Source organism: Bos taurus, chromosome 23 (genome assembly GCF_002263795.3).
Source record: "Bos taurus isolate L1 Dominette 01449 registration number 42190680 breed Hereford chromosome 23, ARS-UCD2.0, whole genome shotgun sequence".
Lineage (NCBI taxonomy): Eukaryota > Metazoa > Chordata > Mammalia > Artiodactyla > Bovidae > Bos > Bos taurus.
This window is the reverse complement of record NC_037350.1, coordinates 9,405,058-9,425,255: the sequence shown is the minus strand read 5'-3', so window position 1 is coordinate 9,425,255 and position 20,198 is coordinate 9,405,058. Positions and strand designations below refer to the sequence as shown.

Genomic DNA, 20,198 nt, shown 5'->3' with positions numbered 1-20,198 from the left:
GGCTCAGGTGCGTGGTATCACACGTGATCTGGCCCACAGAATGTGAATGGACCTCAGAACTCTACCACCTGGCCCACAAGGAGAAAGATGCCCCCTGTCACTAAGCAGGGTGGGGCAGGGGGTGGGGGGTGGTGTGGGCTGGTTTCAACAAATAACAAGAGTTAGTAGGAAGACAGGCACTGCTTCTAATAAGACATTGTTGAACCTCTCTTTTTTTTAATGAAATACCATTGATAAATTATTCAAGTCAGAAACAAGAACACAGGGGATCATCACATATACACTTGAGCACAGGAGATCTGTGCTGAGCACATGTCCCTGGGGCTCCTGGAGTGTCATCGTTGTCCACTCTGGGTCTGCTATGACCCTGCTGAGGCCTATCTTAACGGTGTCTGTCCCCAGAAGTGACAAGGAGGGAGCCCAGGGTCAGGAGCCCTCGGTAATGCAGATCATGTAGCCCCAGTCCCTTCCTGCCAGCCCCTCTGCAGCCTGGAGCAGGGAGGCAGTTGATCGCTGGGATGGCCAGGTTCAGCCCTGACCCCCAGGCAAGAGGCAGGGTGAGGAGCTGAGGGCAGAAGTGTCCCTCAGGAAGTCGGTGAGGGAGCTTCGGGAGGGTGGTCCTCTGGTGGACAGTCAGGGGGTCAGATGTCTCAGAGCAGCCTGCAGGGACTTCCTCAGGAAAGTGGTGTTGAGTTCCACAGCTGCAGCCAGGCCCAGCCTCTGGGGCTCAGTGATCTGGAGAGAAGGATGAATCGTATCAGGACTCCAGCAGCTGATCCCTCCTCTCCCCTATCCCGCCCCTGGGCTCTGTTAGTTAGAAGAGAGAAATCCAGGCCCCAAGGATGATTGGAGATGACTCCCTGAGAAATCTAACTTCCATTAGATGCTACCATGACCAGGAGATGCTCATCTATAAAATGGAGCCAATAATAGTATCTTCTCATAGGACTAGTTCTCACAGGACTAGTACCAAGTTCACATATATAAAGGGCTTAGCAGGATGCCTGGAACATAGCAGGGCTACAAGTATCAGCTTAGTCTTTTAGCTCTCTAACCTTCTCTCCCACGACCATCCACTCCTGGGTTTTTAGGCCTCAGCTACAATGACCTACCTGCAGATCCCCTCGGACATTCAGTGCTTACACAGTTTATTTGGCTGGAATGCCTTTTTCTCCACCTTGGCCTTTAACTACCACCCATCCTTTAAGAGTCAGGAAGCCTGTACCAATTTCCACGACAAACAAGGTTTAGTTGCCCCCTTTTCCTCTGCCATCAGATGCCCTGTGCTTACCTTCACCTGGCTGCTAACAGTTATTACAATGATCTGTTTATCATTTCTCTCCCCTCTCACTAGCCCAGTAGGTGCTGGTGCAGAGGTCAAGTCCAGGACAGAAACTGTGATATTGTGATTGTTGATTCCTAATGCCTCAGAAAGCACCTGGCCTATAGCAGTGTTGGCTGGATGAACGAACTCCTAAGCAGCCTCACTCCCCTATTCTTGGACTTGAACTTGTGGTTTCCCTGTTACACTCAGGGTTTTCTCCCTGGCGAACATCAAACACCCTCGTGGCAGGATCAAGCAGCAGAAACTGCCCTTGTGTGTGTTTAGTTGCTCAGTTGTGTCTGACTCTGCGACCCCATGGGCTGCAGCCTGCCAGGCTCCTCTGTCCATGGGATTCTCCAAGCAGGAATACTGGAGTGGGTTGCCATGCCCTGCTCCAGGGGATCTTCCCAACTCAGGGATCAAACCCAGGTCTCCCTCATTGCAGGCAGATTCTTTACCAACTGAGCCACCAGGGAAGCCCCACACTTGTGGCCCTACCAGTACTCACGTTGGCCTGATACTTGGTCATCACTGTCAGCAGGAGCTTGGCATAGGCCATGGATGTGGTGGCCACTGGCCCCTCTTTACAGAGTTTCTCCATCAACACACTGAACTTCTCAGGGGGCATCTCCACCTGCACACATTAGGAGATGGGGCAATAGCACAAGAAAGGGCCCTGGATTCAATTCCCCAACTCTACCACTTCCTAAGCAAGTAACCCTCAACCAAACTGAGCTTTAGGTCACTCAACTAGACTGAGCCTCAGCTTCCACATCTGTAAAATGGGGCTCATAATACTGAACTCTGAGGACTTTGAAAGTGATTTAATGTTATTATGCAGATAAAGCCTGGCACACAGGGCTCAGAAAAGCGGTAGTCACTGCTGCACAGGCTCAGATTAGGAGCAAGGGGAGGCTGAGGATCTTTAGCCTGGCATAGTGGTTGAAGATAAAAGGAGAGAGTGGTCCCAAGGGAGTCCTGCCTGTATAATAACAACAGCTCTTCATAATCATAACTTAATAAACACTTATTAGGCACTAGGTACCGTTCTGGACATGCTACCCCAATTATACCACTTAAATCTCACCCCAGTTTTACATGGTAGGTACCATCATCACCCCCCTTTTGCCGATGAGGAAAATGAGGCATAAAGAGGCTAACTACTTGCATTATAAACCAATGAGACAGATTCATGTACCGGTATATGGAAAAACTGCCAAAATTCCTGTTAGATGGAAAAAGCAAAGCACAGGGCACTCTGTGTTACAGCTTAGAGCTTGGTGTGTTACAACCTATGTAAAAAGCAGGGGAAGAGTAAATTTCAACATGTGTCCTTGTATTTATACAGCGTCTCTGGGAGGGTTCCACTGTGACTAGTAACACCGATTAGCCCTGGGGAGGGGAATCTGGGTGGCTGGGAGGAATTTTTTCACTATGTCCTTGTAAGGATACAGTTCAAAAGTGGAAACATATGACTCTATTACCTATTCAAAAATAAATTAAATTTACACATACACATCAATAAGTCCCTCCTCCAGGCCACACAGCCAGCAAGAGGCACAGCTGGGATTCACCATGCAGTCAGCTCTCTGCTCCTGGCCTTTCAAGCCCCAGGAGCCTCCTCCCAGTGTCACAGGCACCCTCCTGGAGGGCTGCCATCCTGCTTGCCCATTCTGTCACTGAAGTGGTCAGAAGCCCAGGAGCCCCACGCCCGCCCACAGCACAGCAGCGCTTCTTTGTCCATCCCAAGGCAGCCTGCTCACCTGCCGCTCCAGGAGTGACTGCAGCACCAAGAAAGTCTCCTCCTTCCAGGGCAGCTCCAAGATCTGTCTGCAAGCACAGGCCCCATTGAGGAAAGCTCAGCCTCCCACCAAGCCCGGGGATCTACTGCTCCTACCCCAAGGCAAGGCCCCGGGGACAGCTAAGATCCCCAGCCGCAGAGGATGTAGTCAGGGCCCCTGATGCTGGCGGCCAGGTAGGAGCCGCTGCTGCAGTGCCGGGAAAGCCATGGCCCCAGACCCCTGGGAGCTGACAGTGGAAGCTTTGGCCGAGAGGTACAATGGTTCCCTGAAAAATGACCAAGAGTCGAGAGTGCATCCTGAGCAAAAAGGGGTGACCGACCCAGGGAAGAGGATGATGACAATGATGGGTGAGGTGACACATGTGAGGCTTCTGAGAGAAGGCAAGCCATCCCTGCAGAGCCCAGCCCTCGGTGAGGTCCACTCCAGCTGCACCTCCTGTCCTCAGCTTGTTGGGAAAGGCAGGATGTCACGTGGAAACAGTGTCCCTTCCCGGGTGCACAGACTTGGGTCTGAGGCCAGGCTTTTGTGCTCGCTGTAGCTCTGTGGCCTTTGGCCACCTCCCTCAGCCTCTCTGAGCTTCAGCTTTTCCATCTCTAAGGTGGCAGCAGCGCAGGACTGCACGCAGACTGAAGTAATGAATTGAAAGCACAGAGAAAGTCCTCGGAGACAGGTGGCTAGTGGTTTTTTGGAGATTGTCCCCTTCTCATTTGATACTTAGCATTTTACATTTCATGTTGATGTCCAATGGGGTCTCACCTACTCATTATTTCTACATGTCTGTATCTTAACTCCCCAATTTGATGCCCAAACTTAACACCAATTTTATGACAGTATTTGAGCACTTCCTAGGTGCCAAATACTGTGCTGAGGTCTTCATGTGCATTATCACACTTAATATCTAGAAAAACCCTACACAGTTAATGTGTGGAAGCAGAGGCTCAGAGAGATAGAACAACCTGATTAAACTTGCACATTTAAAGGCAAAGTTGAAAGATAAAAAAAATAAAAGGCAAGGTTGAGGTTTTCACCCATGTCCGTCTGACTCCAGAGCCAGCGCTCTGAACCACGATGTCATGTTCCAACTATGCTGAGAACTCAAGCACAGCAGCACCAGCCTCTTCTCCACATTCCCTGGGGCGCCTGGCACAGAAGTCTGGCCCCCTGGGCTGGGGAAGGGACATGGTGTGGCAACTTACAAGGACCCACAGTGGTAAGGCACAAAGCCAGGCTCAGGTCAGTGAGAGCGGGCATCGGCTGTGCCACTGCCTGTATTTCAGGCACTTTTGGGCACAGGGCCTGGTGCCCAGTCAGCTCCAATTCCAGAATGCCAAGAGCAGCTTGGCCAGGGGGAGGAGGTGTGGGTGGGGCCAGCAGAGGTGCCTGTCACTTACCCCAGCATTAGAACCTGCACATCTGGCTCCAGGGCCTTGTCCTTTGTAAGGCAACACAGTAACTCTGTTTGAGCTGGACCTGAGTGGGCGACAGCAGATGAGAGAAGTCTGGGAGAAGACGGCAGGAGAGGAGGGGGCTGGCAGGGAACAAAATGCCCAGCTCATTACAGGCGGCAGTGTCAGGGAAGCAACTGGTATCTTTACTCCTTGAATACCCAACTCCTGCCAGGACCACCCAGGGGAGGTGAAGGGTGCTGGGAAGAGAGAGGGCAGAGCTACCGGGCCTGAGGCCTGTTCTAAAATTACCTATTCCTGGGGCTTGGAGCACGGGGCCAAGGAGGGCTCTGCAGACGGCATAGGGATACTTGGTACAGAAGGAGGTCAGGGCAGTCGTGAGCAGGCGGGAGGCTGAGGAAGTCAGGGAGACAATCTACAGCCAACGGGGAGGAAACAATTAATTAATTGCTTCTTCCCTCCAACAAATGTTTATCAGACTCATTTCAGAAGCTTATACACCAGGCTTCCCCAGTGGCTCAGCGGTTAAAGAATCTGCCTGCAATGCAGGAGATGCGGCAGGAGGAGCTGCAGATTCTATCCCTGGATCAGGAAGATCCCCCAGGGAAGGAAATGGCAACCCACTCCAGTATTCTTGCCTGGAAAATCCCATGGACAGAGGAGCCTGGCGGGCTACAGTCCATGGGATCACAAAGAGTCAGACAAGACTGAGCAACTAAACGCAAACGCATACATTACAGTGACAGAAAAGCCCTTTTATCCAGGACCCACAAGGATCCACCCGTTGGAAAGCACAGATAGCTCCCTTCCCCAGCTCCCATATCCCTTCAGCTTCTGTAAGGATCTGGGGCCCAAGAGGGATGAGTTAGATGCCCCGTAGGTAGATGGCCTAGGGGTCTATGCCCTTCCCTTGCCCCCGGGACCCAGGACAGGCCAGATGTGAGCCAGGCTGGGAACCCCGTCTAGCATCCTGCTGAGGGCTCAGACTCTCTCCCTGCGCCCCACCAGTCCCAGACCCTTCATGTGCGTCCCAGAGCACCTACCCGTCCAAGGAAGAGGCTCCTGGTCAGCACAGTGGCATTGCCCAGACTGAGGTCTGGTGACAGGGCCAGCAGCCAGGTGCAGAGCTGGAGGAGACCTGTGTCCAGGAGCTGCGGGAGCTGCAGCTGGGCACACAGCAGGTCCACCTGCCAAGGACGGGGGAGGGTCCCGGGACACTCAGCCTGTCTTGGCTGAACTGTCTCAAGCCAAGCAGGCAGAACAGGCGGGACCAGGACACCCCAGGGTAAGGTAAGATGGGAAAGCTGCCCTATGGGAACCAAGGGCTAAAAGAAACCACTGTGGGTGACCCCTGCCCCTGAGAGAACAAAAACCCAACCAAATCCCCTCTCCAAATTCCCACATGAGGCAGGGGAACAGAAATTTAAATGGAGACAGGGACCGTGTCCTCGGGGCCAGCCAGGCTTTCTGGACTCACCTGGCCAGGACTGCACTCCTGGAGAAGCTGCAGCTCAACCGGTGGGGTGCCCTCCAGTCCTTCCAACCCCTGAGAGGGCGAATGCCACGTTAGGGCTGGCAGAGCCCTCAGTGACAAGTCAATTGGCAGAGTGGAGGGGTGAGGACCTCAGAAGGTGCTACTGGAGAGCTACTTGCCAGGGGTTAGAACAACATATGTGGGCCAAGAAAAGCCTTCACACGGATGGTGAGACCTTCATTTCCCACCCCCTACCCCCACTGAACAGCTGTGCCTCGCTGCACTGGGGCTTCCCTGGGCACCACTGGGGTCCAGGAAAGGGTGGAAGAAGGGCTGTAGGGAGCAAGGTAGGGCAAGTCACCTTCCCGAGGGTCTTGAGCAGCTGCTGCAGCCTGGGAACCTGGTCCTGCAGAGGAGAGCCCAGTCACTGCCAAGCCCCAACCCATGCAGCATGGCCTCCGGTCATGGCCATGGCCCCAGCCAGGTCCCAGCCCCCTTTGAGAGAAGGCCCTGGGTCAGTGGGAGCTAGCGGGCAAAGATGACTCAAGAGAGCCAGAACATGAAGCCTAAACTTTACAAAGTGCTTCAGAACTCAAACTAGACAAGGGCCCATGTAAATCCACCTGAACAGACTTGTCTTCTTTTCATCCATCCTGATGGGGCTAGACCAGGCCCTGGGCTGGGAGGTCAAGCTGGATGCTGGGACAACTCCCCCATTTCCCATAAGGTGGGGCGGCAGGGGTAGCTCCAGAGCCTTTCCTATTCCCGGTACCCCTGATCTCACAATACTGATCATTAGGTCAAGGGTTCCCACCTCCAGTCCCTCCCTTCCCTACCCTCTTCTCAGAAGCTTGTGGAGCAGAAACGACATTCCCTCAAGCCCACCTCCTTCCCCTTGCTCTGCAGACTACAGTCATTCCAAAGGGGACAGTGTCCCAGCCAGCTTTTGCCCTGTATGAACCCTCCACTCCAAAAGATCACTCTAAAGCAGCCACCTCACCCTAGTACCTGGATAACTTTGGGCAACTCCAAACTCTCAGGTAGGCCCTTAGCATCCTTTAGACTCTGACCAGCCTCACTGGGCTCAGGTCCCATGACAGCCTGGTTTGTAATGGATGATGCACCTCCTCCATCAGCCAGGGATTCCAAAGATTCGTGTTCAGGTCTCTTGTCCTCATGACCTTCCTTTTCCAAACACCGGAGCCTTTTGGGGGCCCTCTCCCCCTCAGGACTGACAGGCTTTTCCTCTGGCTCCTTCCTGCGTTTCCCAGGCTGCTGGGAGTCCTTGTCCTCCTCCTGCCCTCCTTCTCCTTCAGAATCTGGAGTCGGGGGCAACTTCAACTTCCTGCCCCCTTGGCCCAGCCGCCTACACAGGCCTTGGAGCTGTCTCTGGCACCTTTCAGACAATGGGGACGCTCCATCAGTGGAGACGCCAGCACTCAGATCCCTTTGCAGAAATTCTCCAAGGGCCTGGAGCCAGGGATCAGGGTCAGGACTTGGATCCTGCCTCGCAACCTGCAGCACAGGGAGGAGCCTGCTTTCGGGCAGCGATGGCCAAACAGCCATGAGCAGGGACATCAGGTTTCTCCGGCATAACGGGGGCAATCGCAGCAGCAGTGGTTTCCTGGGTGGCAGAGGGAGGGCACCGTTAGGAGCATCTCGCTGAAAGAACACAGGGCAGGCTGGCTAGAGTTAGAGGCTACATTGCGCCGGACAGAAGTGGGTGGGGAGTGCTGGAAGGCAGCACCTGAGGGTCAGTGTGGATGGAAGTGAAGACAACATGGAAATCACTCAACAAGCGAGCATCTATTCTACACTACACTAGACCCTGCTCTTTGACATCTCCTATTTCAGCTCAAAAATTGGAACCTACCCTGTAATCCATCACTTCATGGCAAATAGATGGGGAAACAACGGAAATAGTGACAAACTTTATTTTCTTGGGCTCCAAATCACTGCAGATGGTGATTGCAGCCATGAAATTAAGATGCTTACTCCTTGGAAGAAAAGCTATGACCAACCTAGACAGCATATTAAAAAGCAGAAATATTACTTTGCCAACAAAAGTCCGTCTAGTCAAAGCTATGGTTTTTCCAGTAGTCATGTATGGATGTGAGAGCTGGACTATAAAGAAAGCTGAGCGCTGAAGAATTGATGCTTTTGAACTGTGGTGTTGGAGAAGACTCTTGAGAGTTCCTTGGACTACAGATAGATCCAACCAGGCAATCCTAAAGGAAATCAGTTCTGAACATTCATTGGAAGGACTGATGCTGAAGCTGAAACTCCAATACTTTGGGCCACCTGATGCGAAGAGCTGATTCATTTGCAAACACCCTGATGTTGGGAAAGACTGAAGGTGGGAGAAGGGGACGACATAGAATGAAATGGTTGGATGGCATCACCAACTCAATGGACATGAGTTTGAGTAAACTCCAGGAGTTGGTGATGGACAGGGAGGCCTGGCATGATGCAGTTCATGGGGTCGCAAAAAGTTGGACCAACTGTGACTGAACTGAACCCTGTAATAGATCCATACCTGTTTTATGTAAACAAGAAAAAAAAAAGACCTTTCTGAAATTTTATGTAAAAATGATACTCCAGAACGCTGAGTAATGCTTAGTCTGCAGCCCTGTGCTCCCCTCGGCAGTCCCTGTAACTCACAGGGGTCACCACCCTTCACGCTTCTGAACCTCTCAGTACGTGACTCTGCTATTTGTCATCACACACAAAGACACTTGGGCTATGTGAGGCAGGAAAGAAACCTTTTATTTGTGTGTGGGGATTAAAAACACATCTAGAGCAGCGGGTAGCGCCAGCTCCTGCTTCACACGACCCTAGAGGATGAGGGCACCGACAGGGCCGGAGGAACGCGGGCGGACGACTTACAGCTCCAGGCGACAGTCCGGGCCCTCCACGACGGGCTCCTCCCGGCACAGCGCCTCGAGGACGCCGCCCCAGGCAAAGGGCTCCCCACCGCGGCCGCTCAGTGTCCGCAGCACGCCTAGACCACGCCGCGCCCCGTCGGGCCCGGCCTGCAACGCCTGCAGCAGGAGGCGGCCAGGGGCCTCCAGCCGAGCCCAGGGCGCCGCCGGCTCTGCGTCCTCAGCCCGAGCGGTCTCAGCCTCCAAGGCCTCCATGCCCAGGATCGGGGAGTCGCGCCGCCCCGCGGTCCGGCTTCGGGCCTCAGCTCCGGGGCCTGGGAAAAGGGAGGCTGAGGACAGCGCCGCTCCAGCCAAGTTCCCTCCTCAGCTCACGGGGACACCCGACCAGCGCGCGGAACTCGAGCTGTCAGCAAAGAAGCGGGAGGTGCGGCTAGGGGCGGGGCGCGGGGGAAAGCCGGAAGGGGCGGGGCCAGGATGCGCCGGGCCGGAAGCAGGAACCGAGCAGGGGAGGGGGCAAAGGCCGACTGCCGGTCAGCTGATGGGGCGGGGCCAGAGTTGGGGCGGGGCTACAGAGAAACAGGCTTGTAGGCGGGGTCATGCAAGAGATTGGGTGGGACAGGGCTTGATGGAGGAGCGGGTCCTTACCTTCCTTCAGGTAAGCGATGAGGGCGGAGGTACAGAACAGATATCAGGGTTAGTTGTATTCAATACTTCTGAATCCAGACCTATTTAATTTAAACTGACGCCCATGTTGCTTGTAGATCTTGGGCTTTGGCATAGGATTTGATCATAAAACACCGTAACGTCACCTCTTCCACAGGCCATCAGCTGCTATCATTTGAGTTTCAGCCATCTCCAGAAATATTTGATGTGTAAGTACACCAGAGAATGGGAGTTGCAGTAAAATCCAATGTTATCTATATAGCAAAAAGTCTAGCTACTGTAATCTTCCTCTCAGAGATCAAGAAGTGTCCTTGCTGTGGTTGTTTATAAAGGACCAAGAGAGCCTCCATTTCCCAGTGTTTCAGCTTAGGGAAATCTGCTGGAGGAGGCAAGTCTTCCCGCGAAGGGAGGGATCATAGCAGAGGATGGAAATAAAGGCAGAGGGGAGAAGAGCCCCACAGGACCCCCATAAAGCCTCCTTTGGGTGCCAGCTTGTATTTCTGTCTTCCCAGCTTCTGCTGCCATGCATACATCCATTCGATCAATAAGCCTTTTACTGATCACCTAGGGCTAAGGATACAGGGAACAAAATAAAGACCCTTGCCCTTTTTGTTGCTGACACTCAAGTGAGGAAACAGACAACTGAATACGTAAACAATAGAATGACTGTTTGTGATAGGAGGGAACAGAGATAGAGTGAGATAGTTTTAAATAGGTGGTCAGGCAAGCTGAATCTAAAGGAGATAAGGAAGGAAGCCAGGTAGAGGTCTATGAGGAGACCATTCTGGGAAGAAGGTTATGGTTAGGCTTTGAGCAGAAGCCTGGATGGAGCTGAGTGCACCTGCTGGAGAAAAATAGATGAGATTGAAAAGATAACCAGACCAGATTTTGTGAGGCCGTGAGGTCCCAGAGGGAAACTTGTCTTTTACTCTGAATAGTATGGGAAGCCATAGGCATATTTTGAGCTGTATCAGATTTCCATTAGAGTCAGTTTTATAATTTTTTCCAAAATGATTTCAAGGGAGCTATTGGATAGGACTGGACTTCCCAGGTGACTCAGTGGTAAAGAATCCACCTGCCAAGTGTCTGGGCACATCCACTGGAGGAGGAAATGGCAACCTACTCCAGTATTCGTGCCTGGGAAATCCCATAGACAGAGGAGCCTGGAGAGCTACAATGCATGGGATCACAAAGAGCTGGACACGACTGAAGCGACTGAACAATACTGGAAAGGAATAAGGATTTCTTAGATAGTGCCTGCTTTGCAAAGGCCAAAATAGTAGGAAAGAAATTTCTTCCAGGAACCTCTCTCTCAGGCTATCAGTTCTAACTTCATAGGAGATGTTTTTGATCTTCTAATGACGTTGGGGGCAAGGAGTTGGGGAGGCCCTGATAAGTAGTGGGCAGGGCCAAGAATGCTAAACCACCTTCAATGCTTTCCCCACCCTCAACAAACAAAGAAAGCTTTACTTTGTAGTGGCTCTAGCTCGTGCCCTTCAAGGTCTGCATTCTAGCTGATGGGAAGGAGATGAGAGAGAAAAGTTCTTAAAAAGTGTTCTCTAAAAGTGTGGTTCAAGATCCCTGAAGGAATACTCGAGATCCTTTCATGGGATCCCTGACACCACTCTTCTTTGTAGTACTTATGTTGTTATTTGCCCTTTCTTATCTCATTCTCTTATGGGCATAAAGTGAAGTTTTCCAAAAGCCAATCACAAGTGATACTGCAACAGATTAAGTGCAGAAGCAACCCCTTGGTTGGGATGCAGGCACGCCTGAGGTATAAGCAGACTCTTCAGACACCAGGAGTGATGGTTTAGGTACATTTTATTGGTTTCCTTCAGAATCCTTTTACAAAAGAGCAAAGTTAAAAACCAAGTCCCTGCCAAGACATTGAGAACCCTACCCCCTCGCTTCGTTCCCCAGCTGTGTCACTCCTGCAGTTCATGAGGGTAGAAGGCTTGCTACTTTCGTCCCTTACCAAGCCCCAAAAGGGGAAATACCTACTACCTGGCAACCCCTGCCCCTCGGCCCCATCCCCCACACATTGATCCTGGTTATAGCAGGCACTTGTAAGAACTATTGGGGTCCAGGAGGAGTTCTGAACCCCAGAAAGCCACGCCCAGGGCACGGTCCATGAAGAACACTCCCTCGTCTGGCTCGGTGCCCCCTAGGAACACTGGTGTGCCCCCCACCTGGGAGTAGAAAAAGAAATAAGTGAAAACCCATCAGCTTCAGCTCTAGTCGTGCCTGGTACCAGAGTCAAGGCTGACACATAGGTTGGGCAGGTTGTACATAGCACAAAAGTACCACATCCACACAGGCACCATCAATGTCATAGATATCATATGTAGGTTTAACATCTATCAGACATTTATTATAAAGCTTAACTAGCAGCCTTCCCAACCTCCATACCCCTGCTATTACCACCTCACTTACAGAGGCCAGCTGCATACTCTCAGGCCAGAGAGGATCAAAACTCGGGGCCTCATCTGGAAGCTGGTGCAGGTAAATGCAGTCTGATTTGAAAGGGCAGCGGCCATTCCCCCGCATGAAGAACCGGCATTGAATCTGGCTATGAGAGGGCAGAAAGAGAGAAGACCATCACCTTCAAGCCCAGTTGACCCAGGAACAAGGGCCAACTTTTAAGCTGGGTAAGTTGTACACAGCACAAAGATGCCACATCCATGCTGGCACCTCTGGCATCATCCTAAAGGAAATCAATCCTGAATATTCATTGGAAGGACTCATGCTGAAGCTGAAGCTCCAATACTCTGGCCACCTGATGCGAAGAGCCGACTCCTTGGAAAAGACCCTGATGCTGAGAAAGATTGAGGGCAGGAGAAGCAGGCAACAGAGGATGAGATGGTTGGATGGCATCCTCAACTCAATGGACATGAGCTTGAACAAAGCACAGGAGATTGTGAAGGACAGGGAAGGCTGGCGTGCTGCAGTCCATGGGGTCGCAAAGAATCAGACACGACTTAGTGACTGGAGTGAGCGACTGAACAACTAGCATCATAGTGAAGTGTAGATGTTAATGACAGTTATTTCCCAGCAGATGGCAGTAAAGTGTCTTAAGTGGTCAGTTCAGTTCAGTGGCTCAGTCGTGTCTGACTCTTTGCGACACCATGAATCGCAGCACGCCAGGCCTCCTTGTCCATCACCAACTCCTGGACTTCACTCAGACTCACGTCCATCGAGTCGATGAGGCCATCCAGCTACCTCATCCTGTCATCCCCTTCTTCTCCTGCCCCCAGTCCCTCCCAGCATCAGGGTTTTTTCCAATGAGTCAACTCTTTGCATCAGGTGGCCAAAGTATTGGAGTTTCAGCTTCAGCATCAGTCCTTCCAATGAACACCCAGGACTGATTTCCTTTAGGATGGACTGGTTGGATGTCCCTGCAGTCCAAGGGACTCTCAAGAGTCTTCTCCAACACCACAGTTCAAAAGCATCAATTCTTCAGCACTCAGCTTTCTTCACAGTCCAACTCTCACATCCATACATGACCACTGGAAAAAACATAGCCTTGACTAGATGGACCTTTGTTGGCAAAGTAATGTCTCTGCTTTTTAATATGCCATCTAGATTGGTCAAAACTTTCCTTCCAAGGAGTAAGCGTCTTTTAATTTCATGGCTGCAGTCGCCATCTGCCGTGATTTTGGAGCCCAAAAAAGTAAAGTCTGACACTGTTGCCACTGTTTCCCCATCTATTTCCCATGAAGTGATGGGACCAGATGCCATGATCTTAGTTTTCTGAATGTTGACTTTTAAGCCAACTTTTTCACTCTCCTCTTTCACTTTCATCAAGAGACTTTTTAGTTCCTCTTCACTTTTTGCCATAAGAGTGGTGTCATCTGCATATCTGAGGTTATTGATATTTCTCCCAGCAATCTTGATTCCAGCCTGTGCTTCCTCCAGCCCAGTATTTCTCATGATGTACTCTGCATATAAGTTAAATAAGCAGGGTGACAATATACAGCCTTGATGTACTCCTTTTCCTATTTGGAACCAGTCTGTTGTTCCATGTCCAGTTCTAACTGTTGCTTCCTGACCTGCATACACATTTCTCAAGAGGCAGATCAGGTGGTCTGGTATTCCCATGTCTTTCAGAATTTTCCACAGTTTCTTGTGATCCACACAGTCAAAGGCTTTGGCATAGTCAATGAAGCAGAAATAGATGTTTTTCTGGAACTCTCTTGCTTTTTCGATGATCCAGCAGATGTTGGCAATTTGATCTCTGGTTCCTCTACCTTTTCTAAAACCAGCTTGAACATCTGGAAGTTCACAGTTCACGTATTGCTGAAGTCTGGCTTGGAGAATGTTGAGCATTACTTTACTAGCATGTGAGATGTCCTTTTCATTATAGGGGACTGGAATGCAAAAGTAGGAAGTCAAGAAACACCTGGAGTAACAGGCAAATTTGGCCTTGGAATATGGAATGAAGCAGGGCAAAGGCTAATAGAGTTTTGCCAAGAGAATGCACTGGTCATAGCAAACACCCTCTTCCAACAACACAAGAGAAGACTCTACACATGGACATCACCAGATGGTCAACACCGAAATCAGATTGATTGTATTCTTTGCAGCCAAAGATGGAGAAGCTCTAGATAGTCAGCAAAAACAAGACGGGGAGCTGAATGTGGCTCAGGTCATGAACTCCTTATTGCAAATTCAGACTTAAATTGAAGAAAGTAGGGAAAACCACTAGACCATTCAGGTATGACCTAAATCAAATCCCTTATGATTATACAGTGGAAGTGAGAAATAGATTTAAGGGACTAGATCTGATAGACAGAGTGCCTGATGAACTGTGGACAGAGGTTTGTGACATTGTACAGGAGACAGGGATCAAGACCATTCCCATGGAAAAGAAATGAAAAAAAGCAAAATGGCTGTCTGAGAAAGCCTTACAAATAGCTGTGAAAAGAAGAGAAGTGAAAAGCAAAGGAAAAAAGGAAAGATATTCCCATTTGAAAAGAGAGTTCCAAATAATAGCAAGGAGAGATAAGAAAGCCTTCCTCAGTGATCAATGCAAAGAAATAGAGGAAAACAACATAATGGGAAAGACTAGAGATCTCTTCAAGAAAAATTAGAGATACCAAGGGAATATTTCATGCAAAGATGGGCTCGATAAAGGACAGAAATGGTATGGACCTAACAGAAGCACAAGATATTAAGAAGAGGTGGCAAGGATACACAGAAGAACGGTACTAAAAAGATCTTCACAACCCAGATAATCACGATGGTGTGATCACTCACCTAGAGCCAGACATCCTGGAATGTGAAGTGAAGTGGGCCTTAGAAAGCATCACTACAAACAAAGCTAGTGGAGGTGATGGAATTCCAGTGGAGCTATTTCAAATCCTGAAAGGTGATGCTGTGAAAGTGCTGCACTCAATGTGCCAGCAAATTTGGAAAACTCAGCAGTGGCCACAGGACTAGAAAAGGTCAGTTTTCATCCCAATCCCAAAGAAAGGCAATGCCAAAGAATGCTCAAACTACTGCACAGTTGCACTCATCTCACACGCTAGTAAAGTAATGCTCAAAATTCTCCAAGTCTTAAGTGGTACCTTTCTCTTAATTCCCAGAGTCTATTTGGGACAGGAGTGACTCTGGGAATCTCCTTTCCTTCTTTGAACTAAGTTTCAATAAAACCATCTAAGGAAGGAGAACAGATAATCCTACAGTGTGTCTCTGTAACTAGTTTAGAACAATGCTGTCTTCTGAGGGGTGGTCTTAAGTAAAGTAAAGTGAAGTCACTCAGTCCTACTCTTAGCGACCCCATGGACTGTAGCCTGCCAGGCTCCTCTGTCCATGGGGTTTTCCAGGCAAGAATACTGGAGTGGGTTGCCATTTCCTTATGATTTGGTAATTGCTAGCTAATGAAATTTGATTAAGAAGTTTCCCACTTCTGAGATTTCAAATTTCACTCTGTGAAAGGTCAGATACAGGAAATGTTTGCGGGTAACTTACGATCTGCTTAAGTAGGAACAGCGTTTTCTTGCACAGAAAGACGGATGAGAGGGAGAAAAAGATAAAGTGCTTTATTTGTACCCTTTTTCCTGCATCACCAACTCTCTGCTTGACACCAGCACAGTTGAGTCTTTCCCACTTCCTACAGTCCCAGCAAGAATGCAGGGTCCCTTTGACCACCAAGCTTGGAGCTGGGGAGTCCCTCTAAATCACTGCCTCCCCATCCTGAACCCTCCTCCCTCCCCAGGATGGGGAACACATGTATACCTGTGGTGGAAAAAAAAATTTAAAAAGCAAAAAAACACAAACAAACAAAAAATAAAAGCATACAGCAAGTCTCAAAAAAAAAAAAAAAAGACCACAATTTCTTATGACTTAGTTCATTTTGTCCTAAATTTTCAGGTTTGATTAAGTTAATAATAATGATAATACCTTATATATTTCTTTATTTCCATCAAATCCCTTTCAGACACTTCACCCTATTCTATCAATATATTCTTAAATTTTCTAATGATGGATTTTGAGCATGTAAGACATTCACAGAATAAACTATTAAAGGAAAAAAAAACCCAGAAAATTTAGTACAAGTTCAAGAATTAGAGGTTTCCCTACATGTTATCTTTTAACCGCCTCTTCATCCTCAGCAGAATTCTTAGTTAAAAAAAAATAAAACAGCCAGAAACATTCAAAGGTTTGAGGATTGTTGCCTGAACTACAGGAAAAAAAGAGTGATGATTTTAAATCACAAATAGTTTAAAAAAAAAAAAAAAAATCACTGCCTCGCTTCCTCTTCTTACCATTTGACCAAAGCTAGCATTAGGGACCCGTCCATCCAGACAGTGGTCAAAAGCCCCCCACGCAGCCATGGGACTTCCCTGGTGGTCCAGTGGGTAAGACTTTGAGCTTCCAATGGAGGGGGGTGGGTTCAACCCCTGGTCAGGGAAATAAGATCCCAAAAGCCTTGCTGCATGACCAAAAGATAAAAAGCCCCCCACCCAATCTGACCAAATTCTCCATGAGCGTCTCTCACTGGGTCTCACGTGACACCAGTCCTGTGGCTGCCGGTGCTGGAAGCGCTCATCATCTTACCGTTTCCCTTCTTCTCTCACATCAGTGTCCTCCCCCACATTGCTTCCAGTCCGCGCTAGGAGCCAGAAAGCCTGGCTTCAAGCCCCGCTTCCTCACTTCAGCCCGACAGGCCTTTCCTCAGTTTCGTCTGCAACATGCGGAGAGCTAGAGCCCCGCCTCACAGTGTCTGTGACCTGCAATGTCTCGCACGCGATGGACCCTCCATGATGCTGTCTCCTATCGCACCCGGGCCTGGGTGCTCCCTTCCGGCCCTCCCAGCTGGTATCCAGCCGCCAGGATTTCCCCACTTCGACCTCCCTCTGCCTGAGTGCTCCCATTTTCTCTTCGTCCTTATTCCTCCTCCATCCCCAGCTCAAACACCTCCCCCTTGAGACTCTGCCCAGGTTTGTTCTCAGTAACTTTGCTGAGGCAGTTATTAGAGTTCACAGACAAAACTCAGGTAGAGACTAGGTCTTTTTATCCCACTCTCTATCCAGATATACTTTGCATACATCAAGTGTAATAAACCCTTTGGGAAGGTAAAATTAAGAACCTGGAATTGTAACTAATTCTAGCTTTTAGATAAAAGCCTACCCTCCCCAAGAGATGAAAACCTACTCAACTTTACCCCGTCTCCAAGGGCTGCATTTCAGTGTCTTCAGAAACCCCATGTTTTCAAAAATTATGTAAGAAACAATAGGCATTCATATCAATTTACTTTCCTGATTTAAATGTCTTTTTGTTTGGCCATATGCACGGCTTGGGGGATCTTAGTTCCCCTACTGGGGAAAGAATCCCAGGCCCAAGCAGTGAAAACTGAGTCCTAACCACTGGGCTGCCAGCGAAATCCCATTCTTTACTGCTTAAAAAAAAAAGAAGAAAAGAAAACTAGAAATAAAAGCCAAGCCTGGTTTCTCATCGTGCTGAGAGATCCTGCATGGATCCTAAGCCAGGCTAGAGAAGGAACTTGGCCTTGACTGTCTCGGTCAGTCTTATCACCCATGGGGCTTTCTGAAATAATGGAAAGAGCTCACACGCTTGCCTGCCATCTCCGACACTCTGTGTTCCCAGGACTGGGAGTGGGGACTCCATGCTGGGAACCCCCAGGGACTGGGAATGGATCAAGGGTTGCTTTCCTTCCTTCCTAACCTGTGTCACATTCCCCCTTGCCAGTTTCACCTGGTCCGAGCCTTGAAGTTCCTGATGAGTTGCTCCTTCTCAGGCCCCTGGCTCACCCAGAATCTGCAGGGGATGATGTAGCTGGAATGGACCCGGCACTGGGGACAGGCCCTGCGAGGTGAGGGGGTTGGGTGGGAGAGTGGAAGGTGAAAGAGGAGTAGTAACAAGCCCACCTCTCCTGGGGGCCTTTGCCTTGCTCCTGGCTGGCTTCTCCAAGACCCTTACTTGATGACACCGGGCGGGAAGTCCCCTCGGCTCTTCCGCCAGGCACACAGGCAGCCCAGGCAGTGGGCGTGGCTGCAGTTGGGCAGGATGCCGAAGAGCCGCTCGGCCTCCTCCGGCTTGTCCCACACCTTGTCCATGCAGATGCCACACACGATGTCCTGACTGCTGTCCTGCACCCTCTGCAGCCACAGGCAGGGTCAGAGCACATCTCCCAACCCCGCTTTGCCAACACATAGACACATGCACACAGACACATACACACAGACAGACAGACAGACACACACACACACACATTGCTACCCCAAATACAGCCCCGGGACCACAGGGCCCTCCTCCAGCAGGTCTCGGCATCCCAGAGGCCCAGCATGGCGCCCTCCCCCATCCCCCTCCACTACCTGCTGCACCTCAAGGTCAAAGCTCTGAAATGGGGCCAGAAACTCCCGGACAGGATCTGACTGAGGTGGAGGCTTCAGGAAGTAGTGGTGATCACCATCAGCAGCTGTTGGGGAAAAACTGGATCCATTCATTCATTTCCTCATTCATGTGGCATCTACTGAGGGTCTGCTGCACGCAAGGCCCTGTGGGTGCATGAAGTCCTTTGGCCCAGTAGTTCTGAGTCCGTCTCTAATAAAACTGTTTGGACCCATGCCATTCATTGGGCTTTCCTGGTGGCTCAGAGGGTAAAGAATCTGCCTGCAACACAAGAGACCCTGGTTGCATCCCTGGGTGGGGAAGATCCTCTAAAGGAGGAAATGACAACCCACTCCAGTATTTGGGTGGACAGAGAATTCAGTGGACAGAGAAGCCTGGCCAGCTATAGTCCATGGGGTCTCAAGGAGTGCAACACGATAGAGTACGACAGCCACCTACCATGTGTGGCTATCAGATACTTGGAATTGAGCCAGTCTGAACTCAGATGTGTTGCAAGGGTGAAATACACATGAGATGTTGCAGCTTAATACCCCAAAGAGTCTAAAATGTTTTATTAATAATTTTGTATTGGTTACAGATAGCAACGACATTGGATATGTAATTTTTGATATATTGGGTTAAAATATTAACATTAATTTCACCCATTGCTTTTTAGTTTTTTTAAAATGAGGCTACTAGAAAAATTTTAATTACATATGTGAATTGTAAAATGGTGCAATCACTTTGGAAAACAGTTTGGTGGTTCCTCAAAATATTAAACATAGGGTTAATATATGATCCAGTATACACCCAAGAGAAATGAAAAGATACATCTGCATAAAAACTTGTACATAAGTGTTCATAGCAACATTATTTATAATAGCCAAAAAGCAAAAACCACCCAAGTATCCATCAATTGGTGAATGAATAAAACAAAATGTGGTGTATATGCATACAATGGGATATTATTTGGCCATAAAAGGGAATGAAGTGTCAACCCAATCCAGTATCCTTGCCCGGGAAATCCCATGGACAGAGGAGCCTGCCAGGCTGCAGTCCATAGGGTTGCAAAAGAGTCAGACACAACTAAATAATAATAGTTCTTATTACACAGGGTATAGTAAGGATTAAATGTACTGTTGCGTGAAAAAAAGGGGGGGAATGAAATACTTATATATGCTACAACCTGGATGAACCTAGAAAATATTACATACTAAATAAAAGAAACCAGACACAAAACTGGCATAAAATGTGCGTGGTTCTATTTATATGAAATGTCCAGAATAGGTGAATCCTTAGAGACCGAAAATAGAGTAGTGGTTGCCAGTGGCTGGGAAGGGTTGTGGATGGAGAGTGACGGCTAATGGATTTCTTTTGAGATAATGAAAATCTTCTAAAATTAAATAGTGCCACTAATAAGAACCTACTGTATGTCATACAGAACTCTACTGAATCCTCTGAAATGACCTCTATGGGAGAAGAATCTAAAAAATCATGGAGATATGTACATATGTAACTGATCCACTTTGTTATACAAAAGAAACTAACACAGTACTGCAAATCAATAGACTCCAATAAAAGTTAATTTGAAAAACAGTGCTATTTACACAGCTCTGAACATACTGTACTGCATTAAATCGTACACTTTAAATTGGTGAAATTTTTGGTTTGTGAATTATATCTCAATAAAGCTGATTCAAAAAAATTGTATATTTCTGTTGAACAGCACTGAATTAGAGCAATAATTTTAAAAGTAGCCCCTAACATTTAGTGTTTACTCTGTGCCGTTAC

At 49.0% G+C, this 20,198-nt stretch overlaps 1 protein-coding gene across 3 annotated transcripts; it reads right to left on the bottom strand.

Moving 5' to 3' along the window:
* Window positions 1-194: 194 nt before the first annotated feature.
* On the bottom strand, window positions 195-9,323 carry FANCE (FA complementation group E). 3 transcript variants are annotated; one of them, NM_001192349.2, is made up of 10 exons: window positions 8,893-9,323; window positions 7,015-7,630; window positions 6,368-6,412; window positions 6,010-6,078; window positions 5,576-5,719; window positions 4,824-4,947; window positions 4,518-4,596; window positions 3,088-3,154; window positions 1,833-1,958; window positions 197-735 (listed from the first exon to the last, which is right to left on the bottom strand). In NM_001192349.2, the coding sequence occupies exons 1-10, from the start codon at window positions 9,141-9,143 to the stop codon at window positions 634-636; spliced, it is 1,623 nt and encodes a 540-aa protein (NP_001179278.2). In that variant the 5' UTR covers window positions 9,144-9,323; the 3' UTR covers window positions 197-633. The 3 variants fall into 3 exon arrangements, with proteins under 3 accessions (XP_005223382.1, NP_001179278.2, XP_059736289.1); XM_059880306.1 differs by lacking the exon at window positions 197-735 and adding an exon at window positions 2,523-2,616 and having other exon boundaries at window positions 1,846-1,958; window positions 8,893-9,274; XM_005223325.5 differs by lacking the exon at window positions 6,010-6,078 and having other exon boundaries at window positions 195-735; window positions 8,893-9,274.
* Between the last annotated feature and the right edge of the window lie 10,875 nt (window positions 9,324-20,198).

Coding starts and splice junctions, on each gene's coding strand:
- FANCE (NM_001192349.2), bottom strand. CDS start 9,143: ATGGAGGCCTTGGAGGCTGAGACCGCTCGGGCTGAGGACGCAGAGCCG. Junction 4,948..5,575: donor GGAGCCTCTTCCTTGGACGG/GTAGGTGCTCTG, acceptor CGTTGGCTGTAG/ATTGTCTCCCTGACTTCCTC. Junction 4,597..4,823: donor GCTCCAAGCCCCAGGAATAG/GTAATTTTAGAA, acceptor TCGCCCACTCAG/GTCCAGCTCAAACAGAGTTA.